General features: G+C 43.2%; 4 protein-coding genes across 5 annotated transcripts; 3 read left to right on the top strand and 1 right to left on the bottom strand.

The window, feature by feature from the left end:
* Window positions 1–123: 123 nt before the first annotated feature.
* Window positions 124–10,375, top strand: rab3db (RAB3D, member RAS oncogene family, b). 2 transcript variants are annotated; one of them, XM_048244835.1, is made up of 6 exons: window positions 124–1,221; window positions 3,755–3,816; window positions 3,942–4,178; window positions 6,820–6,938; window positions 7,160–7,284; window positions 7,608–10,375. In XM_048244835.1, exons 2-6 carry the CDS (start codon window positions 3,814–3,816, stop codon window positions 7,793–7,795), a joined length of 672 nt encoding a protein of 223 aa, XP_048100792.1. In that variant the 5' UTR covers window positions 124–1,221; window positions 3,755–3,813; the 3' UTR covers window positions 7,796–10,375. The 2 variants fall into 2 exon arrangements, with proteins under 2 accessions (XP_048100792.1, XP_048100793.1); XM_048244836.1 differs by lacking the exon at window positions 3,755–3,816 and having other exon boundaries at window positions 128–1,221.
* Window positions 10,376–10,903: 528 nt separating this feature from the next.
* epor (erythropoietin receptor) lies at window positions 10,904–17,397 on the top strand. Its single transcript, XM_048244832.1, has 8 exons — window positions 10,904–11,523; window positions 11,743–11,878; window positions 12,073–12,239; window positions 12,439–12,584; window positions 12,883–13,036; window positions 13,250–13,337; window positions 13,443–13,530; window positions 14,795–17,397. The coding sequence occupies exons 1-8, from the start codon at window positions 11,295–11,297 to the stop codon at window positions 15,590–15,592; spliced, it is 1,806 nt and encodes a 601-aa protein (XP_048100789.1). The 5' UTR covers window positions 10,904–11,294; the 3' UTR covers window positions 15,593–17,397.
* A 95-nt stretch (window positions 17,398–17,492) lies between these two features.
* swsap1 (SWIM-type zinc finger 7 associated protein 1) lies at window positions 17,493–19,426 on the bottom strand. The gene is made up of 2 exons (XM_048244834.1): window positions 18,669–19,426; window positions 17,493–18,192 (listed from the first exon to the last, which is right to left on the bottom strand). The coding sequence occupies exons 1-2, from the start codon at window positions 18,942–18,944 to the stop codon at window positions 17,584–17,586; spliced, it is 885 nt and encodes a 294-aa protein (XP_048100791.1). The 5' UTR covers window positions 18,945–19,426; the 3' UTR covers window positions 17,493–17,583.
* Window positions 17,982–27,267, top strand: znf653 (zinc finger protein 653). The gene is made up of 11 exons (XM_048244831.1): window positions 17,982–18,066; window positions 19,444–19,794; window positions 20,014–20,054; window positions 20,225–20,524; window positions 21,049–21,602; window positions 21,698–21,881; window positions 22,366–22,456; window positions 22,723–22,837; window positions 23,266–23,380; window positions 24,039–24,138; window positions 26,040–27,267. Exons 2-11 carry the CDS (start codon window positions 19,493–19,495, stop codon window positions 26,215–26,217), a joined length of 1,980 nt encoding a protein of 659 aa, XP_048100788.1. The 5' UTR covers window positions 17,982–18,066; window positions 19,444–19,492; the 3' UTR covers window positions 26,218–27,267.
* Window positions 27,268–27,395: the final 128 nt, after the last annotated feature.

Raw genomic sequence — 27,395 nt, 5'->3', positions numbered from 1 at the left:
GTGAAGGGTTCCTGGCAGTTGGTGGTATTTATGCAGTAACTTTTACTTGATGCGGGAGCCTTTCAATGGAATAAGTGGTACACAAATGGAGTATTTGGCATGCTGAAGGCTTTTCTGAGAGCAGGGTTGGATGGTCCAACAGCAGTTTTCTTCTCTCCATTAAGCCACAGCAGGCAGGCCAATAAAGAACTGGCTGGAAACCCAGTTGGAGGATGAAAGAGCAGGGTTGAAGAGAGCAGTGGAGGAAACTCCTGTTTCTGAAGAACTCCAAAGAATTAGGACAGATCTGTGAGGTGTTATACTATTAAGACACACTTGAATACCCCCAGCCCCCCAGTGCACATCCATCAGTCACTGCAAAAGACCGGGGGAGTAGCCCTGCTGATGGTTAGTGGTGAGAGTTGTGCCAAGTTCATACAGGATTATATGGGTCAATCAAGTATTCAAGACATTGTGTGGCTCTTTTCAGTGCAGTTCTATAACGGGTTTACCACCTACCCTAGTTTTGTTTTTTGTCACCCATTGTCACTTATGGTATATAAATTCCAGAAGTTTCTTCCTTTTAAAAGAGGGAGGGACACTTTAAGGAGCTGGACCTGCATTCTTTACAAATAAGTCACAACACACTGCTTCCTTAAAAAAGAAAAAAAATCCTGTTGCTAGAATACAATGAACAAAGTCAAGATAGATTGTTCTGCGGAAGTGTCCATGGTTTTGTGACAAAGAAATGTTAACAGACTTTAGCCGACAGCTAAATGTACATGCTTCATAGGCGGAAATACTGTATTTCATATTAAAAGGGCATTAAAAATAAGTGTTGGGACACATCTTTTAAGTAAAAAAAAAACAGATATTATTCGGACTGGTATCCTACAAGACAAAAAAGAACGAGGAACAGGTTTATTCTGCGTGCGTGCGTATATGTATTCCTAGCCGCGCGCAACCGCGTCATTGAAACACCTTCCAAGAGAGGGCCAGCAAAGCATTCACAAACTGAGTCCCGGGCAACAAGGGAACTGCTCTGTTTTCTCTCAAACTGGCTACTCCTTAGTACACAGACAAGATCCGGGAGCAGTGTTCAAGTCCGTTGTTGGACGGCGCTGCTAAAGCAAATCGTAGAATAGCCTACAACAATAGTAAAAAGTTTTTTTTTCTTCTGTCGGAAATAGACTGGTCGTCGAAGAAGGGACCGGACACGATAAAAGAACTGTTGCATTTAAGGTTGGTGGCTTATTTCCGTATTTTCCTGCACTTTTAGTCTAGTTTGTATTTGTGTTCAATCGAAATCTTTGTGCATTGTTGGTCACTGGGCGTGTTTATATTTTTGAGAATTCTATGGTCTTCCTGAAAAGACTAGGAAAATGTTGTCCATATGGTGCGTGCGCCTGAAGCTTACAAACGCTTTTCAAATCGAGGTGCGTGTGTCAGGTGAAATTGATGGATGATCGGCAGTTGCCACTTAGAGCTATGCTGTGGAAATTAAGTTGGAAAAGCCTGACAGTGCCGTTGGCAACTTCCTTGAATGTTCCATGTCCTATCAGTTAATTCGACTTTTGTGGTAGGCCTATACTTCGGTCCTTTTTAGTGGTCAGTGACTGACTAGATTAAAGATATTTGCTACTTGGCCAATGGGCCTAATATCTTGTTTTCCATAGCATTGTGTTTGTAACTAACAGGGTTTACAGTTTATAAAAAAACGTAGGCTAGCCTACCAGCATTCCTTATTTTCTACATTAGCTTCGTGTCATCAACCCTCTTTCCATAACAAAGAACAGAACAGTGCCACAACAAATCCGATCAATAGTAATGATATTCTAGCGGTGACTTTAGGTAACAAGCAGTGTGCATGTGAGTCAGCTTTCCCTTGAGCTAATAACGATTTTCCAGCAACCAAGAATTATAACATTTCGCTCCCTCAATTTAGTTAGTGTCTGAATGAGAGCCTGGTGCCAAAGCAATGTAACGTGTGCTGTGCAGATGGCTCAAAAAGCTCTTAGAGTACATTTCTACTCTGTGGACAGGTTTGGTATCTATAGACTCCTGTTCTTCCTGGCCTGCTTGTTTGGGCTGCTGAGAATGGCATACAGGGCAGCTGGTGGGCAGAGCTTCTCTCAGCTGCAAATAGGGAGCGCCTAATTAAAACAGGGTTTTATGGTTCTTTTTATGATTTTAATTTTCACAAGACATATGCCATCTGTTTGGTCTAGTGGAGGAGTAACATGTAATGGCCAGGTTGTTCCACCAAACACCTAAAGAAAAGGCAAGGTATTAAAGTAATTTCACTGATTTTTTTAAAAGTTCAGTGGGCTATGTGTTTTAACTCACGTTGATACACCCCAGAGCATTCTGTAATAGCTGCAGTCTGCACACGTCAGACATGTGACTGGGCTTTGCAGAAGGCTTAAGTTTTTCTGGTGAGACAGAAGAGAACAACATAATGTTCCAACCGCAGTTAAAACAGAAGCCATTTGGGCAAATCTTTGATGCCGTATTCACCTCGGTGCCTAAGGGCCTGGCCTTGTGGTTCTGTTACTGATTTGATCCAGTCCTGTTTGCCATCAGTGGCTTGTCACTGGATGAAAGCTGATTTACAGGGCCTCTCTTACTCCAAAGGCTCATGGAAGGAAGGACCCTCAGCCTTCCAGAACTCAAAATACTGCTGATGTACTGCTAACTCTTTAATCTCGTATATAACTCTTTTAACAAGCTGGGTGTTGATTTTCTCTTGTTTTGTTTTAGATATAGCATGGACATACCCAGTCAAACACACAAACACACATACATCTGAAGAGAAAGTAGTTAAACAAGGGCTTCTCTCCTGGACAATAGCAATTGCCTCCTTGTGTTGTGCGTAATAGCTGCTGCTCTGGAGGTGAGCCCTGTTTGGCATACAGGCACAACGCTCTAATGGGTTTGGGGCCTTTGTTCCAGGCCGGTATCCATGGTGACGCATCTCTTCCCTTTTAAAGGGAAGTGCTGCCGTGTGCCTGTGATTGATCAGCTGCCATCAGTAGGGCAGTCTCTTTCTCTCTCCCTCTCTTTCTGTCTGTCTGTCTAATTTGCTCTGTGCCACTCCCCATCGCTGTCTCACTCTCCCTGTATATCTTCCCTTTTATTCCCCCATCGGGGCTCTCTTTTCCCCCTCCCTTTCTCCTGATCATTTTTTTCTCTCAGTCCGTTCTTTTCTCCTGGGCGCTGTGCCTGTCAGCATCTCACCTCTGGGACGTGGGTGATGCTGGAGGGTCTACTCTATTCAGAGTGTAATGTGACACCACACGGCAGATGATGAGGCAAGAGCCTGACAGTGTGAACTTTAAAGGCCAGTCATTGTTGCTATCAAACATTCATTGATTAGTAATTCAATCCTTTTCTATCCAAACAGTTTTTTTTTAAATGAAATGAATCCTCACTAGTACATACAAGGGAAACCCACCCCAGATGTGATTAGTTGTTAGAATATTACTGTATTTCTTATTTTTTGGATGTAAATTCCTTTCTCTTTATACTGTGACCAGGAAATGGTCTTTATTTCCTGCATAGTTATAATTTCAAACATTGTAGGGATGAAATCGGGTGAAGCAGAGCTTGTTTGACAAGTGTATACACTTTTTGCTATCGCATATCTTTTACATACAAGCATTACATAATCCTTCATCTACATGCTACATCTGTGAAACTCGAGTCTATAATATATTATTATAGAGTCAATATCCTTAGTTGGTCAAGGTTTTGATAGTATTTGTATTTTTGTCAGGTACCCATTTCCAGTCCAGAGGAAGCATTTAAAGGTCCTAAGGGCATCGGCATTTGATTATGGTGTGTTTTTCATTTTGCTCCACTCAGTGGAAATAGTCACATTTGTATTGGTGTATGTCCAGCCAGTGTTGCCTCCAGACTGCCTGGACAAAAGCTCATAGCACTTAACTGTCCCTTTCCATTAGATGGCGTCAGTGAATGACTCCCGCGTGCAGCAGCCATCGCAGAAGGATGCGGCCGACCAGAACTTCGACTACATGTTCAAGCTGCTGATCATCGGCAACAGCAGCGTGGGCAAGACCAGCTTCCTGTTCCGCTATGCCGACGACTCCTTCACCTCGGCCTTCGTCAGCACAGTGGGCATCGACTTCAAGGTCAAGACCGTGTTCCGCAACAACAAGAGGATCAAGCTGCAGATCTGGGTGAGTTAGAGTACGCGTAGACTTCCACAGACTGTGTGTTTGCAGATGGACCCCTAACCTACCACACACACACTACACAACAAAACTACACAAAACAGTAGTGTACGTTGACCTCTGAGGCAAGATTGAGTTTCCCAACAGCTACTAGATCTAGCAACCTAGAAGCAAATCTTCCTGGGGTGGAATGAGGAAGCCTGCAGGTCTTTTGAGCAGGGTGAAACTAGTAGGAAAAGTCACCTCAGTCAAACTACTCAGCAGCAGTTTAAAATATGAAGTGTGAAGTAATTAGTAAAAATCTGTGGATGCTGTCCTAACTGAACAGGATGTAGGTTGAATCTTCATTTATCTAATTTAATTCATACACAGGACAGAAAATGTAGTCTGTGTAGTCAGTAAGGAGTACTGCTTGGAGATATTATAGCTGTCTTTGTGGTTCTTCTCACCTATATATTAACAACTTTCAGGATCACATCTATCTCAGTTTTTACAACTTGTCAACTCTCTCTATGTTGTATTTGGCTCCAGCCCCATTCCCACACTCTTCTCATGCCATAGGCATCGCAGTGTTCCTTGTTCCTGATGTGAGGGAGGCGTAGACAGGCAGCTGTCTAATTTCACAATACGCACAATTTCACTGGGCACTACACCATCATTCTGAATAATTAGGTACACAAGCCACATGTCACGGTGCGGTACAGTTCACAGGCAAAAAAGAGGAAGTTGTTGTCCTCGCAGCCTCTCGGCTGCTGCAGAGCTGTGAAGTGTATTTGATCTACTGTGCATCTGATGTGTTAGTTTGACACTTCACTTTCCATTTCCTGGTAATGGGCCTCAATTGTTTTAGGATCTTGCCCTTGTGTCAGCAATGTGCAAAATAACTCCTGAGCCAGGAGGTCTAGAGAACATAAAATCTGCCAGTCTACTTAAACGTTTTTCCGAAGCTAATGTAGGTGCCAACTTGTCCATTTGATGCTTAAAAAGTCATGGATAAGTAAAGGATATAAGCATAGGTGTCAGTAGCTTCTATGATTCAGTAGGTTGAATAGTCTGTTGTCACACCCAGCAGTGCTTTATCAAGATCATGAATCAAAAAGAGCAAAATATGATTAAGATATTAATCCTCTCCAAATATTAGATGTTGTCATGGGAAACGAAGAGGAGTATAGCATCAGTGCAGTGGCAAAAATAAATCATCTCATTTGGCCCAGATACCCCCTGGGGCATGGAAGCCTTAGGTCAAACCAGGAGTCAGGACTAACTGAGCTAGCTAATGTCAGTTAATAATTAACTTTGTGTGTGTGTCTGTGTGCGTGTGTGCATGCATGTGGTTGGGATGAGGACTCAGGACTAAGCGTTATCACTCAGATGATTTAGCCTGCTTCCAACCTCTAAACTTTCACATATAGCTATTATACATGTGAATATTTCTATTTAGTGCTCTGTGTCCAAAAATTGTAAATGTAGTTGACCCTCAGAGTAAATCAATAACAAATGAGTGTGTGTGTGTGTAAAGCAAACAGTGTATGAAAGTGTCATCTGTAGAGTAGTGACACACCTCGTCCCCGACACCTGGTGTGTGTGTGTGCGAGGGGTTTGTGTGCCTCCCAGCCATGTATTGGTGGTGAGCCTTCACAATGGGGTTGATGGATTCATCCAAACAGTTAAACATTTTTACTACTACATTTTTACTTTTACTACTAATCCATTTACCATGGTTGTCAATAATATAATCAATAGTGTACAGTATTTTACACTGACATACAGTACCAATTTTGGCATGGTACTGTATGTCACAGTATATTCAAGTGAAACCACCACTTACACTGACACACATTTACTATGACACTCCACTCATTCTCCTCTTTGTTATGACAACACCCAGTCATTTCCTGCTCTGCACCAGGGTAATGTTGGTGGACATACAGCGCATGTAGCTGATGATTATCAGGATCAGGCAGATGGTAATTAGGCTTCTTCCTTTTGGCTGAAAAGTGCATTCCTTTTAGTCCTCCAGTGTATTCAATATGAATTGCTCTCAGCCTCTGAACAGGAATATTGAATCGGCTTTCATTATAAATTCTGATGTGTCACCTGTGCCTAATCATACAGTATAAAGCACACACGGTTACTCATGAGGCACATGCTATTGTGTAAATACATTCACACACACACACACACTCACACAAATGTCAGAGCCACTTGGTTTTCATATTCATCTCTGAAGGAGCTGCCTCTGTGTAGCGGCCAGCTCCTGACATCCGCAGTCTCTCAAAGCACTAATGGGACATTCATTGGTTCTAGTGGCCCAGCTGTTACCTGGGTAACCCTCCTCTCCCCTGCTCATTCACTGATGTCAAGGCCCTCAATGCAAATGATGGGCCTAGACCAGGTAACCAGGAGACATTTGTTAGCAAAGGAGGGTTGCCTTGACGACATTCCGATCACCTGCTTGATTTTTTTTTCTTTTATCAGTAATAGGGCATACTTAGAATTGTGTTAAATTCAGTATGGAACATACTGCTCCAATGTGGTTTTATTAAATGTCTGCTGCTGTGACCACATTTTTCCTGTTACTTGTCATTGCCTAATGGCGCGTAACATTATGCTTAATGTGGCTCTGTGTATGCGTCCATCTTAACAGGACACAGCAGGACAAGAGAGGTATCGCACCATCACCACGGCCTACTACAGAGGAGCCATGGGCTTCCTGCTCATGTATGACATCACCAACCAGGAGTCCTTCAGCGCCGTGCAGGACTGGTGAGTGGGGGGGGGGGGTCATTGGTCATCTCCATCTCCCCACACAAGCAAGTTGATTTTTGATCATTTTTTTGGAAAAACAGGAAAAGCCCAATTTAATGATCATAACCCAACTACCGGTATTTAAGGTTCTACTCAATAGACCAGTCATTGTATCCTTGCCACAGTCGGAGGTGTTTGTGTGTGTAGGTGTGTTTGACAGCGAGGGCTCTCTCCCACAGGGCTACCCAGATTAAGACGTACTCGTGGGACAATGCCCAAGTGATCCTGGTGGGGAATAAATGTGACCTGGAGGATGACCGCCTAATCCCCACAGAAGACAGCCAGCGACTGGCTGATGAGCTAGGTAAACATTGGTCTCGCAATTACGCCATAGTCATTGTTAGTTGAGTAAGGGATAATGACACACCTGTTGGGTAGCAAAACGTACATGTATGTCTACATTACCACCTCAAACGTTAAGTGTAGTGGCTGCTACACCTCAAAGTGTAATTAACATAACACAAGTGTGGCAACAGTGGTATTAAGTAACATTAATGCACTGAGCTCTGCCAGAACTACCACCAATGTTAAGTCTTCCTCCTTGCATTTCTCATTTGCATCTCGGTCGGTCTGTGTTTCTTTCTCTGTCTGTCTGTCGGCCATCGTCACCTCTCCTCCTTTCTCTAGGATTCCAGTTCTTCGAGGCCAGTGCCAAGGACAACATCAACGTGAAGCAGGTGTTTGAGCGCCTGGTGGATGTGATCTGCGAAAAGATGAACGAGAGCATCGAGGGCGAGAGGGCGCAACCCAACAACCACCACGACACCAGCCTCCATGAGACCCCCTCCGAGAGCCAGGGCACCTGTGCCTGCTGATCTGTGTGTCAGACCCACTCCACATCCATACACAGACCCCCACTCTTTACCCCAATCCCCATCGTTTCTGAGTGACAGGCTGCTTATTTGTGTACAGTACAAACACAATCTGTTGATATACTCAAAATCACTATAATCATGGTGGGAGATCTCCTTAAAAAGATACTCATTCCCTCATAAATGCAAACATAACTTTACCCACACCCAACATAAGTACTCTTGGTTGGGTAAAAATGAAGGAAAAGCACACACTCACATACTCACCCCTGTGTCTTTTGTTACTGGCCTTTTACAAGGCCTCTCCGTCAAAAAACACTGAAACAGAAGCATAGTGATGGCTTACACACACTTACAAAGTTCACCACCACAACGCTTTACCCCGTGCCCAAGCCGTCTTCAGCCCCCCCTGCAGGGATTGGCCGGTACTCCAGTGCTCCTACAGCGTGCCATTTGTCCACCAAAATTTAGATGATATATCTGCCTGATATTCAAGCCCATTTACAAACAGTTGGGACACTACTAGTTCTGTGACCCATGCGTTGCTCACATTGTCAGTTTTAATGAATGTTCGCATTAAAGGTCTATTTACACATTACACTTGCCACAGCAATCTACTAGACACATCGATATCATAGGAGAAAGGGAGAGGTAGAGAGTGAAATATAGTCTCTGTCTTAAAATGAAATGCTTGTTCATTGACAGAAGGGTGCCATTGGGCTGGGAAATCAGTGGCAAAGCAAATTGAGTTTACTCAAAACTCAAAAATGAGTTTAAACAAAGTTCTTGTTTCCAAGTGCCAATGTCAAGTATTTCAGTACAATGGAGAGAAACCTCCAGCGCCATAGAACATGTTATGCCCCTCGAATAGGCACTCTAGTCCCAAGTCAGTCACTTCAGTTTTGGAGGAGTCATTGTGGTATGCTTTTATCTCAGCCATGTGCTGCATTGTGTCTGCGTGTCCCTATCTGCTCTGCACCACCTCAGTTTCTCTCGCTCCGTGGTGTTCGTTTTGGCCTCTCCCAACTCTGTCCCTTACCTTGTGTCATATCTGAAATACGCACCCCACATGGTTACAAAAGGAAGATAGATAATAACCTCACCGTTGTTTGCATTCTTTAACAAGATTGCAATTGGCACAGAAATATCTATTGCTGTGCATGATATCTGTGAGATAGCTAACTGTACATCGATGGACTGCAATTCAATCATAATGAAGATGCACAATTCTTTTTAGTGGTTTCATCTCAGTGGATGTGGAATGTCACCTTGTTGTTGTGTGTATAATCTTAGTAGTGGAATATGTATGACTGCATACTACCTTAAGCCCAATTTACACCAAAGATTCGTGACGAAACGAAACCGTTGCAGAGGTGAGAATTAAACGTTGCACGTCGTTGCCAGCTGTTGAAAGCCGTCGCAAAGCATTTACCGTGTCTAGTCGCAGTTGCAAGGTTATAGAACATTGCAGCAAGTTGCTGGTTTATAGAATGTTGCAGCTCATCTCGTCACAAATCTTTGGTGTTAATTAGGCTTAAGATGACTTCTTTATATTCATCTCTTTTTTTTAAACCATATCTTGATTTTGTTAGATGGAGTTCTAAAAGCTGAAGACACATGCAAGTGTGTCCTGAATTTCATGTGTAAATTGTATGTGTCCTTAAGCTTCTCTCTTAACACCAGGGTTCACACAGTCCGTAGACCCAGTGATAGTGATGACTGTACCTCACACTCTTCAGAAGGGAGGTGTGCTCACCAATCAGTTACCCTGTTTAAGTAGCCCTGTATTGGCTATGACCCTCTTGAATTTCGAGGCAATCAGAAAATACATAACACAAGAATTATGACATAACACAAAAAAATAATAGAACACAGACAACTTTCTTTTGCTGTTCCACGGACACTAATCAGTACACACTGAATTAACACTACATATTTACTTGGTAACTTTTTCTTGTTCCAGGAAGAGCAGCAAATGTGTTTCCTTGTCCTATGTGTGTGGTGCCAAAGATCCATTGCTTTATGACGGTTTTTAACTCACAGATTGTGCGAGGCATGTGGAACATGTTTCTGTGTGTTGTTGGTGGGACACTATTGCACTCTTGTGTGTTTAGCTCAAATGCTTGTTCGTTTTAGTAATACACTGAAGTTTAAAGATACACACTGGATCTCTTTCACATAGCATTAATGCCTTCTAGGGGGTGGAAGCTAAAGGCACATGCCTACATATTTACGTGTTATATTTACCCCACACAGCAACTGTTTAGACAAATGTAAATGTAACAATGTTGATTCAAATCAGTCTACTTGTTGCGGTCAGATTCTGACACAAATTTGAGATTTGTTAAACGTTTTTACTTTTGTTGTAATGCATTTGCGTATGTCACATTCAGTCTCATACAGTGGTTTGCAGAAAAGTACTGGCAGAAGTGGCAGAAAAGTACTGTTTATTTCCTTGTATTTTGTGAGATGGGATGAGATTTGGGAATCCATGTCTTTTTAAAAAAGTGTAGAAAAATCTTTGCCAATTGAAATGTATTGACACATTTGTTTACATAAATAAAAATAATAAGTATTGTAAAAGGGAATTGTTTTGTTTGTCTCTGTAAATTATCATGTTATTACAAACACACACATACATGACGTTTTTATTTGATGGCATGTTGCCTAATTTATAGCTGGACATACCACATCCTTGTTTGTAACCACCTCGAAAACCACACTCCATTCTCCAACCCATTGTCCCCCTCATGTGCTTTCCTGTTACCCAGCAGAAGGCTAACTGACTGTTGGAGTATGTTGTATTGAATTATTTATGGAGACAAATGTCTGTAGACTTCCAAAACACCCCTCGTCAAGATCAATGTTGGTATCCAGTTAAGTAAATTAGTGCTCTAGCTGGTCAGTTTGTGGCAGATTAACGGACAGGATGATGCCAAACAATATTGTTTTTTCCCCTGGGGCTGTAGAAGGCGGGTTGCTTTGGGTCGCAACATTCGGCTTATCTGACACCCAGAGACATGACCACGTGCACTGCTGATAACGCAGGTTGAGCTTAAAAACAGTGGGTTGCGCTCGCCTGATAAAAGACCGTTTACTCCGCGCTCACCAGCTCCCAATCTTCGTGGAAGGTGCCCTCGTGGATTGCGCATGATCCAACATTCTACTGGTTAGGCTAATCCACCTGCAGTTTCTGAGTTATTCAATTAGTTGAAATGTGCCTTTAGTGTTTCCATACCTAGACATAAACTGGTATAATCATGTTTAGAATGTTATTGTTAAGATATATTTTCTCCATGTTACATAACAGTCAAGGCAAAGAAGGATTGTCAATAATCAATGAAATTATTGAGCACAGTGGCTCCTCCCACACAAGTGTGAAACGACATAACTTTTCAAGGTCCCGCCTACGATGTAAGAAATGTAAGAAAACAGGTAAACAGCTTGTAAGCTCTTGCTTATCTCCTTCGATGCAGGCGTGTGTGACGGTGTTGCGAAGTCCATGGGGGGCTATCTTATGGTAACGCTGTGGACAACCACAGACGACAGACGTAACCTGGGGAATAAAGGCACTAAATTATACACCCCAAAAAAATGCAATTCAATTTTCGTTCAAACAGATGATCAAAAAATGACAAATGTCAGCCTAGCAAGGGTGTTGGCGTTTTGTTTTCTCCTCTGCATCTCCAAAGACTCAATTGCGGAGGTCTCAAAGGAACTTGAAGTGAAAGGTAGGCCTTTTACCAGTAGAACTCACTTCCAACAGCAGCTCCTGCTTGTTTTTGTTATTTCCTTAATGTAGAGACAATGTTATCAGCTTTCAGTGTCTTACACTATGCACTCACATATATTTTCTTGAAGGCTTTAAAGACAAAGTAAAAATGTGCTGCTTTAATGAAACTTAAATAGCACTACAATGGGGTTACTTGACATAATATCTCTTTTTGCAGTGAACATGTTGCTTCAGTATGAGAAAGATGATCCTAAATGTTTCCTGAATGGGACAGTTCAAATCTTTTGCTTTTGGGAAGAGAGGGATGAGGACAATGGGACCGCAGATCAGTATACATTCAGATATACATACCCGTAAGTGACTTTACAGCATCCTATTTGAATGTCCTATATTCCAGTTTGGATGCAACTGTCCCTATTCCCTGTTAATGCATAAATGAGATTAGAGAATGTCTTGATGGAGTAAGAGTTTTGGCATGAGCCAATTTGGCGATATGGCAGTTTGCCAGCAAGCTGCATTTTGACTATGGCGGTCATGTCTTCCACAGATACTGTGGCGCTGCAGTCTGTCCTGTTACAGTCTTCTCTATTGGTGGCGGGAGGACATTCTATTCTTGTGATAATTTTCAAGCTACACTATACGTTCCACTCTCCATAGAAGTGCTGCGTGGTGAGCAACTAATCCACAACCGCACCGTCTTCAATGATCACATCAGTAAGTCCCCTGGTCATATTTTCAAATAACTATTTGAATAACTAACTTCCACAAGGTCTTTGTAACAAATGCTAAATTAAATGCCCTGTTAGTTATTCTGTGTTGGGGGTTAGTAATGCCACTTTATGGCTGATTTTGGTGAGGTTTGGGGCACTTTGGTACTGCACTTGACTTCCCTTCCCCACTATGTGTGGTTCAGTCTTACTAGATCCTCCAGGCAACCTGACACTGAGAACAACAGCAAAGCCAGGCCAGCTGAAGGTGAACTGGGTGCAACCAGTCTTCATTGATGGAGACCTGCAGTACGAGATTAGCTATGCTGTTAGAGGAAGCCAGATGGGAAAGGTGAGTCACTTTGCTCCTAGGATCAATGGTCTTTAAAAAATACACACGTTTTTTTGTGGAAAGCTTAATGGAGTTTGTTGAAGACATTTTTTATGTATATAATTGGGTGTAGAAATGTATCACATCATTGGGTGGGCAATGACTTCTTGTCATGTTTTGCAGAGATCCCAACAATCATTCTTTCTTGCCAAGTTAGACAGACAACATGAAACCAGTGTTGTCTTCTTATCAATACTTATACAAATAACAGCATGCAAAGGAAAGCACCCTAACGGTCTCAATTTCCACCCTCTCACAGCGTGACGTGGTGCGCAGCAAAACAGACCTGCTCCTCCAAAACCTGCTGCCAGGTGCCAATTACTCGGTGAGGGCCCGCGCTCGGCCTCAGAGCTCAGGCTTCAATGGCTGGTGGAGTGCCTGGTCAGATCCAGTGACGATTAGGATACCCAATGGTGATTGCAACTTTTTTGTTTGTTTAGTCCCTCTTCTGTCTTTCAGTCCTCTGTTTAGTTCTTGAGACATACTGGAGTAGACCAGTATTATTATCAGGACTTAAGTTCCACAGACAGACAGCTGTCATTGCTACATAATAATCATGTGACATCTTCATGACTTCTGTGACGTACATGTTTTAACACCTGTAAACTGTTTTTGTTTTATGACAGAGACGGACCCCCTCATATTATCAATGAGCCTCATAATCTCCTTCATCTTCCTTCTGCTCTCTTTGACCATCTTCTTGAACCATCGCAAGTCAGTCAAGTTTTACAACTCATTATATGCATAAATAAACAGTATGAATATATTCAATGTTAGACCAGCATTTAAGGATTTCCACTGATATGCCTTTGCCCTTAGGTTCCTTTCAAAGGTCTTGTGGCCCACCATTCCAAGCCCTGAAAGCAAATTCCCTGATCTCTTCACTGTCTACAAAGGGGATTTCCAGGTATTGCAGACCTTATATGCCAATTCTATACTATACAACTCCACTGTGCAGTAGTGATGCAACTTGAAAACACATAAACAGGGTGCATGTAAGGCAGGGCTCGAATTATCTTTTTGTCTTTAAGGGGGTCTCTCTATCTCATAAAAAGTTGGCACACCCCGCGTATAGCCTAACAAGGCGATACAATGAAATAACCTAGGCGCAAGTGGCTTTTTTTATATATATATCATACGGTAGGCCTAGGCTTTACCACACGCACACACAGACATATAGATTTTTCATAGAAATTGATTACTTTTAATTAATTTCAACATATTATTGATTATAATAGTCCATATCTCATTTCAATTTCACAATACAAAGAAATAGACTAAACGATTTAGTCTGTGCCATTCTCAATTTCACAACGTAACTCATTTAAACCAGACCCCCGTCTCAGATAGGCTATCCTCAGTGTCAAACACAATAATGCATGTAGTGTAACCTATACACAGGGGAAAAAGCACTAACTGGCAGAAATGAATAAAGCCAGCCAAACTATGTTCTAGTAGGCTAATGTGTTGAACCGTAGAAAATTAATAGACGAACAATTTTGGAGTTTGCACTGAGATATTTTCGGGTAGCCATTGAATATTCCGACATCAGAGATTGCTAACAGGTGTTTCAAAATAGCTGGGAACTTTCCGGAGCTCTGAATGGCAGAGGATAGCTAGATCATTAGACAACACAATCATTGTAGGCTGCATTATGGGCCATCATTTATGCCTTTGTCAATCAACATAGAATAGGTGAAGCGCAAGTTCAACACCAAACAGGACTTTTCAGCACGTATCAAACCACGTAGGCTAGCCCAATGAACGCCTATGCAAATAGACAAAACACTCACATCAAAGCAGGGTGACTTCTTCAGATTTGCGAGTGCTGTCAAATCGATACGGTTTGCTCATATAGTCTAGTGGTGTGGTGGTGAAGTGTCATGCTGCGTTCAAGAGCGTAGTGTAGGTCTACGTCCCGTAGTAGCATATTTTTTAATTTAACGTCTTTAATGGTAAGAGATCGCTGGGAATGGATAATGGCCCGGTTGTTTAAGATTAAATTACAATGCCAGACACCTTCAGATATGAGAGACCCCCTTAGATTTTTGACTTTGTTGCTTTCATGGGAGCCAGTCCTCACTCTATGGGAGCTCGGGTCCCTCTGGCTCCCACGTAATTCGAGCCCTGATGTACGGACACATAGAGTAATACTTGTCTTGTCTGTACAGGAATGGATGAACCAAAGCACTGGCAGTATGAGGTGGATCCCAGTCCACTACTACATGGAGGAGCCTGTGGCTCCGCTGGAGGTGCTCTCGGAGGTCACCGTCAGACCGACCCCGGCCAGTCGCGTTTCACCTCCCAAGGACACTCAGGGCGCAGAGGCTGATGGAGCCAGGCGACTGGAGGTGGGCGAGCATGAGGTGGAGAGAGACTCTCCGGTAAGGTGGGCTGAGCTGCAGCATGAGGCTTGGATGCTGGAGCACCTTCGGAACCTGCATCAACACCCGGCCCCCCTCTCCCAGTCCTCTCTCCTGGAGTCCCAGGACGCCTACATCTCCCTCAACAACTCGCAGAAGCCCGAGGAAGAAGAGGAGACGCCAGGAAAGGAAGGGGGTGGCCTGGAGGAGATCCTGGAGGAGTCCATACCTCTGCAGACTCTATTCGCAGGGACAGGAACCAGGTCGTCCACATCTCACTCTGACCTGGGCTCCCTGCAGCAGAGCTCCGGCTCGGGCCGACTGTCTGCACAGTCCAGCTTGGAGTACCCCAACCAGACCTGGCCGCCACACGGCCCCAGCTACACCTACATGGCCGTGGCTGACTCAGGAGTGTCCATGGACTACAGCCCCATGAGCTCCAGCCAGATCGCGGATGCAGAGCAGAAACACAAGCCCAGGGTCATCTACACCAACGAGTATAAAAATGAGCTGCCCCTCCACAAACACTGGCCACTTATGGGGGCAGCCAATGGGCTCCTGAGGGCTGACCTCATGGACTCTGCAGCTTCGAAACACCAAACATAAGCTTTCAGGGAAGGGCAGAAGTGGATTTCCACTAAAAGAAGAGGACATTATGAGCTTTTTTTCTGTTGATGTGCACCTGCCATATGCACATCTAGTATTGAAGCTGAAGCGGACACACAAACAACAGACACAAACAACAGACAAACAACAGACAATAGATAAAAAGGCAGAGGAATCAATAACTGGGTGTCCATTCAGCTCATTTGCTTATGTGCACAATTCAGTTAAAGAAAATGTGCATCTGTATGCATTTCCATCTGTTATTAATGCAAATTAAAAATGAAAGGTCATTTGGGCAATGTTTATGGAAACGCATTTTAAAACTGTATCAAATGCTAATTTATGTGAATACGTTTCCACCAAACTTAGTCACATTATTACTTGAACAAATCGAGCGTTTATCCACTCACTTTTGTGTATCAAATGTCTATTCGCATGAAAAGATCTTAAGCAAATTTCGAGTGCTTCCAATCAGAACTACTTCTTTGAATGGTCAAAATGTGCATTAAGAAGTTTAATGGAAACCCAGCTATTGAAATAATGAATTTTGCCATAATGTGAATGTGCCATTTTGGTATAGTGTGAGAGCTGCTCATGCAGCTATTACTGTGATCATGAATTTAGTCATTATTATTTAATAACCATGTAAATGTCAATGTCAAATGTTGTTTTAGGCATAATTTTTGTTGTCATTGTTAAAATTGTCCGTGTTCTTTATAATACAATTACACACATCAGACAAATAAGCATTACTGTAGGATGTGGAATAAGAGAAGAGAGTTGATATCAGACTTTTCTCTGACACTTATCTCCAGCTTGCAGACAGGTTGAGTATATTCACTCTATAAAGTCACTGGGTATCCCATTTTTGTGGCCCGATTTCTCATGGGTTGTTTTACAAACTGTTAATATATTTGTTATGAGAACACAATAAAAATGTCTGCTTTTGCTATTAATTAATGTAAAGCTTTTCAGCATCACTTATAAGTGACTTATTTTTAATAAGCAGCAGTGTGATTATAATTGTTTGTAATTGTAATTCATCATAAAACAGCCCAGACTATAGTTTCATAAAAATTGCACAGAATACCTATATCTGTAATGTTGTTTTCAAAGACATTTATTTGCCTTGACCCTGGAGACATTCAAAAATATTTCAAGGCATTCTCCCAGTAGCCAATAGCTAGCAAGTATCTCCAGAGGATGCCAGTTTGAATTTTGCAAATTTGCAGTAAAAACTGTGTTTATTATGTCAAGATTTTTTTACCTTGTTGTGTCATGTGATATTTCATTCAATATGTTTGTATGTAATTTTGTTTCATATCCAGAAATACACTATATGAATAACTCTGTAAGTAGCTCTGCCTTCTCTTTTTTCTTGAGGGCCAGACCAAAGCTTTCAGTTAGTTAACCTCCTTCATGTTCACCTTCATGTAGACTTGTGATCTAAGACATGTCTCTTGTGACTGTTGTATTGAATAACACAAAACATGTAAATATAAATATAAATTTATAAACAAATATCATAGTACCACACACTGCAAGTAAAACGAAACAGGACTATGATCAACAGAATGTTTGTGAATTCTCTTGTCAGTTTTTTTGGTAATTTTATCACATGGAAATATTGTACTTTCTATAAATATGTACTTTTCTTACATTCTAACATTTTAATTTGTTTTAAAACTGTTTCAAAGAATGAGATTTGTGTAAATAACTTATTATTCTATACAGACAAAGACTGTCAAATGTAAACACACTGAACCATTTTTATACTTACAATACATAAACTTCATCCCAATTAATTGTGTCTTCTTTTCTTTGTGTAATAGCAGACGACAATATTGCTGATGACAATAAGTTTTCACCTAAACAAACACTTTTTTCCTTTAACTTTAGTCTCTCTCTCTCTAATATACAGTGTATATATATATATATATTTCACTACCTCTTCAGTCTTCCATTTAACAGGAAAGAGGGGGAGTTTAATACTATGTAGAATGCAACTGATTTTGAACCCCTTCCCTTTGCTGGTCTGAGTCTCTAAGCTCTCTCAGTTTGTTGGTTAGAGAAAACTTCATAGCACCATTGGCATGAACAGCTAAATGCCACTGCAGTCTGTTGGCAGCCCCAGGACTAACCCCTGCCCCAGAGAGATGCACCTGCCAATCATGCAGTAACTCATCCCCACCGGCCATGGAACGCAAGTCCTGAACCAAGGTGCAGCGTGTTGGTATGTAACGATCTAGCACCGACAACACAGGATCAGTAGTCGCTGCTTCCCAGTCAGAGTGGAAGGACACGATGACACGGCACGGAAGCGCAGCACCCCTATCCGTACCTCTACTCGCCTCCGCTTTCTCATGCATGGGGTTGAAAAAGGAGGACGTGTCGGTCAGCAGAGCTGCCAGGTGCGCTGTGGCACTCATCTCCTCTCTCTGAGGTCCTCTGGCACCTTCGCCCATCCCACGCAGGTAAGCGTCCAGCCCGTCCACCAGCACCAGAGACGGGGCAGCAGCTGCCCCTGAGGCCTGCTCATGTAAGGAGGCCACGTTCAGTAGCAGATCCTCTAAGGATCTGGGGTACACAAACTGGATTTTCTGAAGTATCAAGAAAAATAATGCATCAATCATCTACTAAACAATGATATGAACACGTCTGACCCTATGAAAGAGCACACCTGATGGAAAAGGCTTGTTGTGCTGGCTGTTTGGTCTAGTTTAAAAGGAGGTCATCTCAATTCTCAAGTACTTGGCTATGGGCCGATCTTTGAGCTCCTGTTTTGTTCAGATTAGTCAGGATAAACATCTTTTACTGACTATGTCCTAATTTAAGAAACATGTTTACACACACTATCTATCTGAGCACAAAAAGATAAGTCTATTCCCTTATCCTCCAACCACAACACCATGGACAAAAATAACCTTCCCTATATAGCCTTAAAGCTATATGGTCAATCACTGTTGAGTAGCCTATTGCAATTTACTTTGTAACTTGTGGAGTGGAAACAATAGCATAAATGCTAACCAAGACTGCAACAGACATTGGAAGAGATGAGACAATTTGCCGTTATTACCTTCAGACTGTCTGGTTTCAAGCTAGTCACGGACTCCTTAACTGGGATTGGAAACTTTTGAATGGCAGTATGGGTGTAAAACATAACTCTATGGCCAAGTTCTGTGGCAGCTGTCACTGCTGTCAGGAATAACAACGCACTGCTGACGCCTCGCTCTCCAACGACGACCACCGAACTACATTCGGTAGAGCTGTGACACAACACGCTCGCGTCTCCTGAAGAGGTTGTAGTAGAACAACCATGGCTTCTAAATACTGCCTCCAAAATGGCAGCCATGACAACTAATTTGTCGCTCCTCTGGTAATAGACACTGAGATGCTCACGAAGCTAACCATGGCAGTACAAACACATATTTTTACATTTCCACAGAATGACAACAGTCAGGCAACTTTCCGCAACTTTTTGATTCCCGCGTTCAGTATCTCTACACGCCCTAAGTACGCACTGTGATATCTGATTGGTCAGTGTAGACGTCTGTTAAAAAGCAAGCAACAAGGAAGTAATCAGTGTCCCTCTCTGGCTCCTAAATGGGAATATTTGTGCAGCCCACACTGACTAGAAAAACTCTGTAATTGCAAAATGTGCGTTATTGTACGTTATTGTTAACTGTGCACAAACTGGTCGATAAAATACGGAAATGTATACTAGAACAATACATATCCCAATCGAAGAAAAATAATTACTGAGCGCTCCTGATGCGCAGTACAGTTGCACTAGAATGCGCAGAGAACCACGGCTCCAATGCTACCCAAACATTGCTATTTCCTGTCTTCAGTCAACTTCCGTTGAAATCATCAGTAAACCACCACAACAACAGACAGCTGATGGCCAAGATGGCGACTGGGTATGCAGGAGAGGCCACCTTGGACCCGAAAGAAACGGGGGACCAGATCAAGGCTATTTTACGGCGTTGTAGAGGTCGGCCCAGGCTTACCGACTCCGACCGAGCGCAGAGGCGACTGGAGTCAAGGAAAAAGTACGACGTGCGGCGAGTATACCTTGGAGAGTCACACAAGGTTTGGAGTGAGCTGCGCCGGCAAACTACCTTGAGCGATGCTGGTTTAGCAGAGTATTTGATTCTGTTGAATTCTGCATATGGAGAGAGATATCAGCAGCGATATGGCGGGTACGTGAACAGAGTGATATTTTGTTTTAACACTGATTGGCTCTTCATGCTGCTGCAGATTCACCGCTGGCAACGCCAGGTCTAACTGCAGTGTATACGTTGCACTTTTCCACATGAACAATATTGCATGGTTTACCTGTATAGGAACTCGGTTTGCGTGTTGCCTTCTCCACAAAACCTTAGTGTTGTAAATTGTAGTAACACTATTGCTGTTAACAGGAAGAAGACCATTCCAGAACTGTGTGGCAATCAGAGAAAGAGTGAGTCACTAGTCTCATGAAGTTAAATTTTAGTGTATCTGATGTGTATGTTCAGGGTTGTACCTGACAAACAAATATTTGTTCTACTCTCACTTTGATAGTTTGTTGATTCTGAGGATCTCAGACATCTTTTGAGCTCATAATTGTTACACCCTGGGCCTGCTTTCTAGGCAAGAAGACCCCTGTTACCAGCTTGCAGGCATTAGTTGGCTGGTACCAGGAGCACTCACAGACCTGTCCACATGAGCCCCAGCTGAAAGCGCTCGAGCCAGTCCTAGGCCTGTCCACCTCTGTGCTGTGGCAGTGTGATGCAGCACACTCGTTTGTGCAGCACCTGTCCTGGCCAGCTGGGGGTGGCAGCGAGTCTGAGGCGGAGGAAGAGGCCGAGACCGAAGGAGAGGCTGAGAGGGAGACCAGGGTCGAGATGATATCGGGGGCCAACACTCGGGGAAGACGGAAAGCACGCAAAGGTAAAGGTGTAACATAAAGTCTCTCCCCTCATGGTACTGGCAACTGATGTGATTTTGTGTTCACATGAGGGTCAACATTAGATCAACTATATGTGACACATGATATCTCGATACCTGATCTTTAGGAATGTTTGAAAACTGAATAGATTATCCTTAACGAGTACAATGTTGGTGGTATAGATAGATGGATGAATGGTGGTGGCAATGGTATGGATTTTACATGCCTATCTTCAATGCCTTTCTGTTTGTGCAAGCAGTCTAATATTATATGTCAGCAGTTGTATTGGTGCAATCTAAGTGTCACGTTTTAGTCAGATATTTAACCCTTAAAGGAGTACCGTCACACCGGTGTGATGGGAATGTTGGGAAATGAACGTTCTAAAGAATATCTGGGTTCATTGAATTCAACATAGAATTTTAGAACCTTCAATTGTTGCGGAACTTAGAATGTTCAAAAACCTACACCTTTAAGGGTTAATGATTAATCTATCTGTGTCACCCTCCCCCTTCGTTTCGTTTCACAGAGGAGCTGAGCGACTCCAGCATAGCCAACACTGATGTCTCCCAGGCCGCTCACGTGACTGTGAGCCACGAGGACCAGATCACCGCCCTCACCCAACTTACAGCGTCCTCCAGTGTTGCGCATGATTGCACATCGGGCACTGAGTGCCCAGCAGAGAGCCAGTCTGTCTGGGAGATGGAGGTGGTCATGGAGGGCCAAGCAGCCCAGGCACTTGGCAAGCCTGACCACAAGGGCTCCTGTGTAGATGCGGGACGGGACCTGGGCCTGTCCGAAGACGGCGTTGGGCAGCTGGGCATGGCCGCAGTAGGCTTAGGGGCCGAGGCGGTCCCCTCTAGCTATGAGTGTGTTGTTGTGACACAGGCCCTGATGGACAGGCCGGTGGTGCAAGATGGAGATGGGTCAGGCAATGCTGGGGCCACCCTGTTGCAGGCGAACCCTGCGGGCACCATTCCCATGCAGGGCCAGGCGGGAGAGCTGTTCGAGCCACAGACACTGCAGACTGTTGTTAGCAGCTGTGAACTGCCTGAGCAGAGGGGCACGCTGGAAGCATCACAGGTAGATACACACCTGAACAAGCAATGCAGTCCTAGATATGTCCCTGTCCACTCCTTGGAGTCTTAAAGACCCTCTCTTTTTCATCTTACCTTTAGCTCATAATCATCACTGGCCCCAGTTATGAAGCGCTGACATCGGAAGGCATCCAGCTCAACATGGGCTCTAGTGACGGGGAGGAGGTCACCTGCACCGTTATAGAGGGCATGGCCTACAACCAGATGTGTCAGGCAGAGGCAGGCCTCAGGGGGCCCATTACTGACTCAGCGGAGGCCGTCACAGGTGAGGAACCTTCCATGTTAAAAGTTTAAACCGCTGTTTAACCAGCTGTGTTCATGTGTGCTTTGGCCTACAGTTAATATGATACATTTGAATTGATTTAAAGTTGATGAATCTGAATTAATTGTGCTGAATTAATTATTTGAATAGATTAATGCATTTCTGTGTAGTACATCTAGAGTTAGATAGTATTTTAAAGGCACATACATTTAGGGTAACAATGAATATAATGTAATATAAAGATATACAGCAATACCAAAACATCACTAAGTCGGTTTGTATTTATGAAAATAGTGTCTAAAGTTTCAGAAGGCATTTTGTTATTTGGCCACCAGAGGGACTGATAGTCTTTTCACTCAAACAAACTACATTCAATGAGCAGGCCGCCTTATGGTGGATGTAATAAGTGACCTTCACGCTGCTGACAGAGATGTCACTGACGGCCCTTTTGAATGTGTGCATCTGGACGACTCTGTCCTCCCCACAGTTGTGCCAGAGAGACAGCAGCTCCAGCCTGCGGAGGAGGTGCACAGCCTCCGGACACCCAGCACCAAGGATCTACAGCGCAGCCTCACAAGGTAGGAGACCGCTGGAGGTGGCAGAAAGGCGCCACTCAGTCTAGGTGTGTAGTCAGGTCAGGTGTTTAGGACGTTTTGTCACAGATCTCTGGAAAGGGTTAGTTCAATCTACAGGTCACCTAGGTTTTAACCTTTTTTTTTAAATATCCAATTGTTTTAGAGTTTACTGCTTGCATTGTCATTTCCTATCATTATGACTGCATAAACTACCTTGCCTTCTGATATGTGTGAGCCTTGGGTCTTTATTTTTCTTATTGCTACTGTAGCAGGTCCAAAAGGAGGCGGCGAGGTCCTGTCATAGAGGCTGATGGGATGCTAAAGATGTTCCACTGTCCTTACGAGGGCTGCAGTCAGGTGTATGTGGCCATTAGTAGCTTTCAGGTGAGCTACAACTCTGGGCCTACAGGGTGTAGGTGTGTTTGCCAAAGTTGTGTACTTCGTACGTAAAGGAAACCTTTTTGTTTGCACAACTCCTGAACTAGTGGGAGCGTCATTTTAGATGGAAGTAATTGAAATGAATTAATCATCAATGAAATAGTGAGGTGTGCTATGGCCTAAGAATGCTCCACATATAGATTATGTTTGCAGTGTAGCTGTTCCAAACACCATCTAGTTATGGAAAAGCTGTGGACTTGTGCATGTAGATTTGTACAAAGTAGAGGCATGAGGCCTTTGAAACACAGAAAAATAGACAGAATCTTTTCTCAAACCTTTAGAAAGCCCCTTGATCAATCATTCTGTGCCTTTCAGTTTGCAGAAGCAGTAAATCCTAAATGTAGTGTATAAAGTATTCTGCTTGAATCTTGCAGAACCATGTTAACCTAGTCCACAGGAAAGGGCGGACAAAGGTGTGCCCCCATCCTGGCTGTGGGAAGAAGTTCTATCTCTCCAACCACCTGCATCGCCACATGATTATCCACTCAGGTACACACTCCCGCAAACTTTCACATTACAAACACATTCAGATGTCACATACTGTACATTTATTGAACAAAACCAGCCTATATGGTATGTGGTTTTGCTGTAAGTTGGTTTATTTGAGAAATATGCTGAAATACCTCTGTTTACTTTTACTGTTACCCATTTTACAATGCTGATAACAGTCAGCAGTGGTAGAGCACACACACATTTTTTATGGATTGACCTGAAGTACTTTTCAGACCCCTATTACGATCGTATTTACAACCGCAAATCAGAAAAAGTTGGGACGTTGTGTAAAATGCAAATAAAAAGAGAATGTGACAAGTCTCGTAAACCCATATTTTTGCAGCAAAAAGTACATAGACAACATATCGAATGTTGAAAATGAAAATGTGGACTGTTTCATGGAAAATATATGTTCATTTTGAATTTGATGCCAGCAACATGTTTAAAAAAACATATATAACATATAAGTATATCTTATTTATTGACTACATTTGACTGCCTGTAACTCGCACACATTTATGGTAGTGATGTCTATCTCTGTTTATAATCCAGAACATAAATGCATTTGTTATCACAAATGTGCTTCTTTATCAGGAGCCTTTAACCTGGTTAGTCCCTAGTGCCCCTTTTCCCACTGTTATGTGACCTCTGTCAGGTGTCCGAGACTTCATCTGTGAGACATGTGGCAAGTCCTTTAAGAGGAAGAACCACCTGGAGGTGCACCGGCGCACACACACAGGAGAGACCCCACTTCAGTGAGTCCAGTCTTGTCCACACACACACTCACACAAACACACAAACATAGCTAAAAACAGGGGTGAGAAGTGCCCAGTGTTTGCCACTGTCTGGTTGTACTGCAAGGGCAAGGGAACATTTTGTTTTTGCAGGGGCTTTGAAGACACACCACAGCATCCCAACCACAAAAGACACATGTGGCTAGCTTTGGTAAACGTTGATGTCTGGCTTTCAGAGAAAAAAAGTGATGATCTGTCCAGGGGCGATTCTAGACCTAGAGCTTTGATGGGGCACAGGCCCCCAACATTAAAAAAAAAAAAATGAACTGTGCGCGCAATATGAAATAAATGGCTAGCCTGATTTGGACCATCACATATCTCCCTTAGGTCACAGACATCCTCCTCCATACTCTGAATAGTTTTACGTCTAGCCCCCATCATGTCCTCATCCGTTTCTTGCCTGTCTCTCTCCTCCTCCTCCTCCTGCCTGGTACTGGACTGCCCAGCCTGTGCTCTTTCTCCCCTCTCTTCGACCTTCTTCTCCTCCTCCCCCTCCTCCTCCAGCACTCTCTCCCTCAAATGTTGTAGCAGCCACTATCCAGCAACATCCAAACACATAGGCATAAGTAGGCCTATACTCACTGCATGAATTTAATAGGCTTTCCTACTAACACAAAGGGAAGCTTATTTTTTAGTCAAAATTGAGATATACTTCCCTCCCAGGCAAGGGTCCTATAGACATCCTGGCAATACTGCAGTTCTTTGTAGCTTAAATAGCCTACTAAAGCCTTCATACTGACTTTTGGTGATAATTTGCAAATGTAGCCTATAATAATCTACACAGATGGCTACTCTGATTCTGTGTATATTATTATAGGCTACATTTGCATATGCAGCAAACTTATTTAAGTTTGCCATTAAACCATTGATTAAATCACAGCACTTGCTATTACCAGCATAAATGTTAATGTTACCGTTAATGTGGGCAAAATTATCATATCCCCCTCACTGTTCCTCTCCCTCTGCCTCTGTTCAGGAAGAATTTTCTGATGTCCATCTCTGAATAGTTTATCAGAAGGCTATGTTTAGTTTTACAGTAGGACAGCTTCACAAACAGTATAGGCTACTTTTACAGGACTCTCTCTACAGTATACGTATAGATCCTTATTATTTGTCCGCATGTGTGCATGCAGCCTACGCATGGTGTGAGTGTGTGTGTGTGTGAGGGAGAGAGCACAAGCTGGTAAACTGTTGCTAAATTTAGGCTACAATGACGCTAAGCATTGAAAAACAGATGCTAGTTATGTGGGTAACACTCTCTAACAGCGATCAACTTGTCATTTTTTCTGTCAAAAAGTTGTGAATTTGTTGTAACATTAAACAGGGGACGACTTACTCTATGCTCAAAGTGATGTAACGAGCTCCAGCGGATTCCACAGTGTATGTGTGTGCAGTACAACGAAACACTCGGAAGAATCATGTGAACGATTTTCATTGGTTGTTGCGTTCAATCTTAGCCAGCTACAGAGTTGCTATTTCCTGATTGGCTATTATGGCCCCTTTCTTTATTCCTTGTTTTTTTTTATTGGCTGGTAAGTGACAGGCTCGAGCCATGAATAAAGCAGGCACGGAGATGCGCTCATGAATGCCGTTTCCAGTTAAAGCCGCGCTAGAATTGTACTGGGGCACTGGAGACTTTTACTAAGGCACGTGCCCCAGTGAATAAGGTCTAGTGACGCCCCTGGATCTGTCAGACCTAATGACACTCTGGGTGGCACTGTGAAATGAGCATGTCGTCAACTTGCTACTTGGTTCTCAGACAATGTACTCTCTCTTCCCTCATCTTTTCCATCTGCCCCCCCACTCAATTGTATCTTTTTTCTACCTCACCCTCTTTTTCTTCTCCATGTCCTTCCCCGTAGGTGTGAGATCTGTGGGTACCAGTGCCGGCAGCGCGCCTCCCTCAACTGGCACATGAAGAAGCACACGCCGGAGGCCCACTACAACTTCACGTGCGAGCACTGCGGGAAGCGCTTTGAGAAGCTGGACAGCGTCAAGTTCCACAAGCTCAAGAGCCACCCGGAGAAGCAGGCTGTGTGAGGAGAACAACCAAAAAAAAAAGCACTAAAGGGGCACTACAGGTGCCGTGAGAATGAGCAGAGTGGTGGACCGATAGAAATGAAGGATGGATTGGGGGAAAAAAAGAATGAGGGCAAAAACTGTCCACAGAGGGTCAAAAGTGCAATATGGAATTCTAGAGGTGACTGAGATGAATCTGGGGAATGGAGGGTGTGAAGGGACAAAAAACCTTCCAGAGAGCGTCTGGTCTCTGTGACAACAAGCGGCTACAGGACTGTGGTTTGCCCAGACTGTGCTGTATATGGCCTGCATTGGGTCATGCAGGCTACAGGACTGTGGTTTGCCCAGACTGTGCTGCTAGGGCTTTTGGCTTGATCCACGGGGCTTCTCTCAGAGGAGAATATCTGCATTTCCTGTTTGACAGCATCCAATAAGAGGGGACAGAAGATCACTGATACACTTGAGACGTGCTTATGTGATGATTTTCTGCATTTCAACATCCTTACTTCACTCCATCTTATTAGTCACATGTACAACAATGGACAATAAGGTACAGATGCATCAGAGGCCCCTCCAGTAAGGCACACAGCTCTGATTGGTGCCCTTTTTATAGAACTAAACGTGGTTTCTTCAGAGATACAGTTCAAAGTCAAAGACTTTCCTCTGATGGGCTTTATCAAAAAAAGCAGGGGCACAAAAATGAATGGACATCTCAGTATAAACCCTCTCCTATGAAGCCTGTGGAAGCTGGACGTGCTGCCTATACTCTCAGGAAATGTAAGCCAAACACGTGTTGGTTTGTGAATTAGTGTTTGTGACTGCCCTACCCCATGTCCCTTCACTCCCAACTGTCTACAGTGGTCTAGAGTGTGACTTGCCGTAGCAGTTTCACCTTCTTGATCAAAGAACAAACTGTTATAATTTATATATTTTTTCTTTCCTTGGTTCTCTACTTGTATCATAGAAATTGAATAAATCTGTAAGATATGTGAATATAATGTGAATAGAGAATGTACAGGTACCCCCAAAAGAGAATTGTTTTGGATAAATAAACAAGACACTGTATGGAAAGTTGTGCAGCCTTTTTGTATATTTTTTTTAGAAGTAAGGTAATTCCGTAAATCAACATCTCCAGCCACTATTGTGCCCTGTAGTTCTTACGTCAGCTGTGTTTTAATGGCTTTTTACAAGTGTTGTGA

The sequence above is a fragment of the Alosa alosa genome, chromosome 6, assembly GCF_017589495.1.
Source record: "Alosa alosa isolate M-15738 ecotype Scorff River chromosome 6, AALO_Geno_1.1, whole genome shotgun sequence".
Lineage (NCBI taxonomy): Eukaryota > Metazoa > Chordata > Actinopteri > Clupeiformes > Clupeidae > Alosa > Alosa alosa.
The sequence above is the reverse complement of the archived record's forward strand: the minus strand, read 5'-3'. Positions and strand labels throughout refer to the sequence as shown.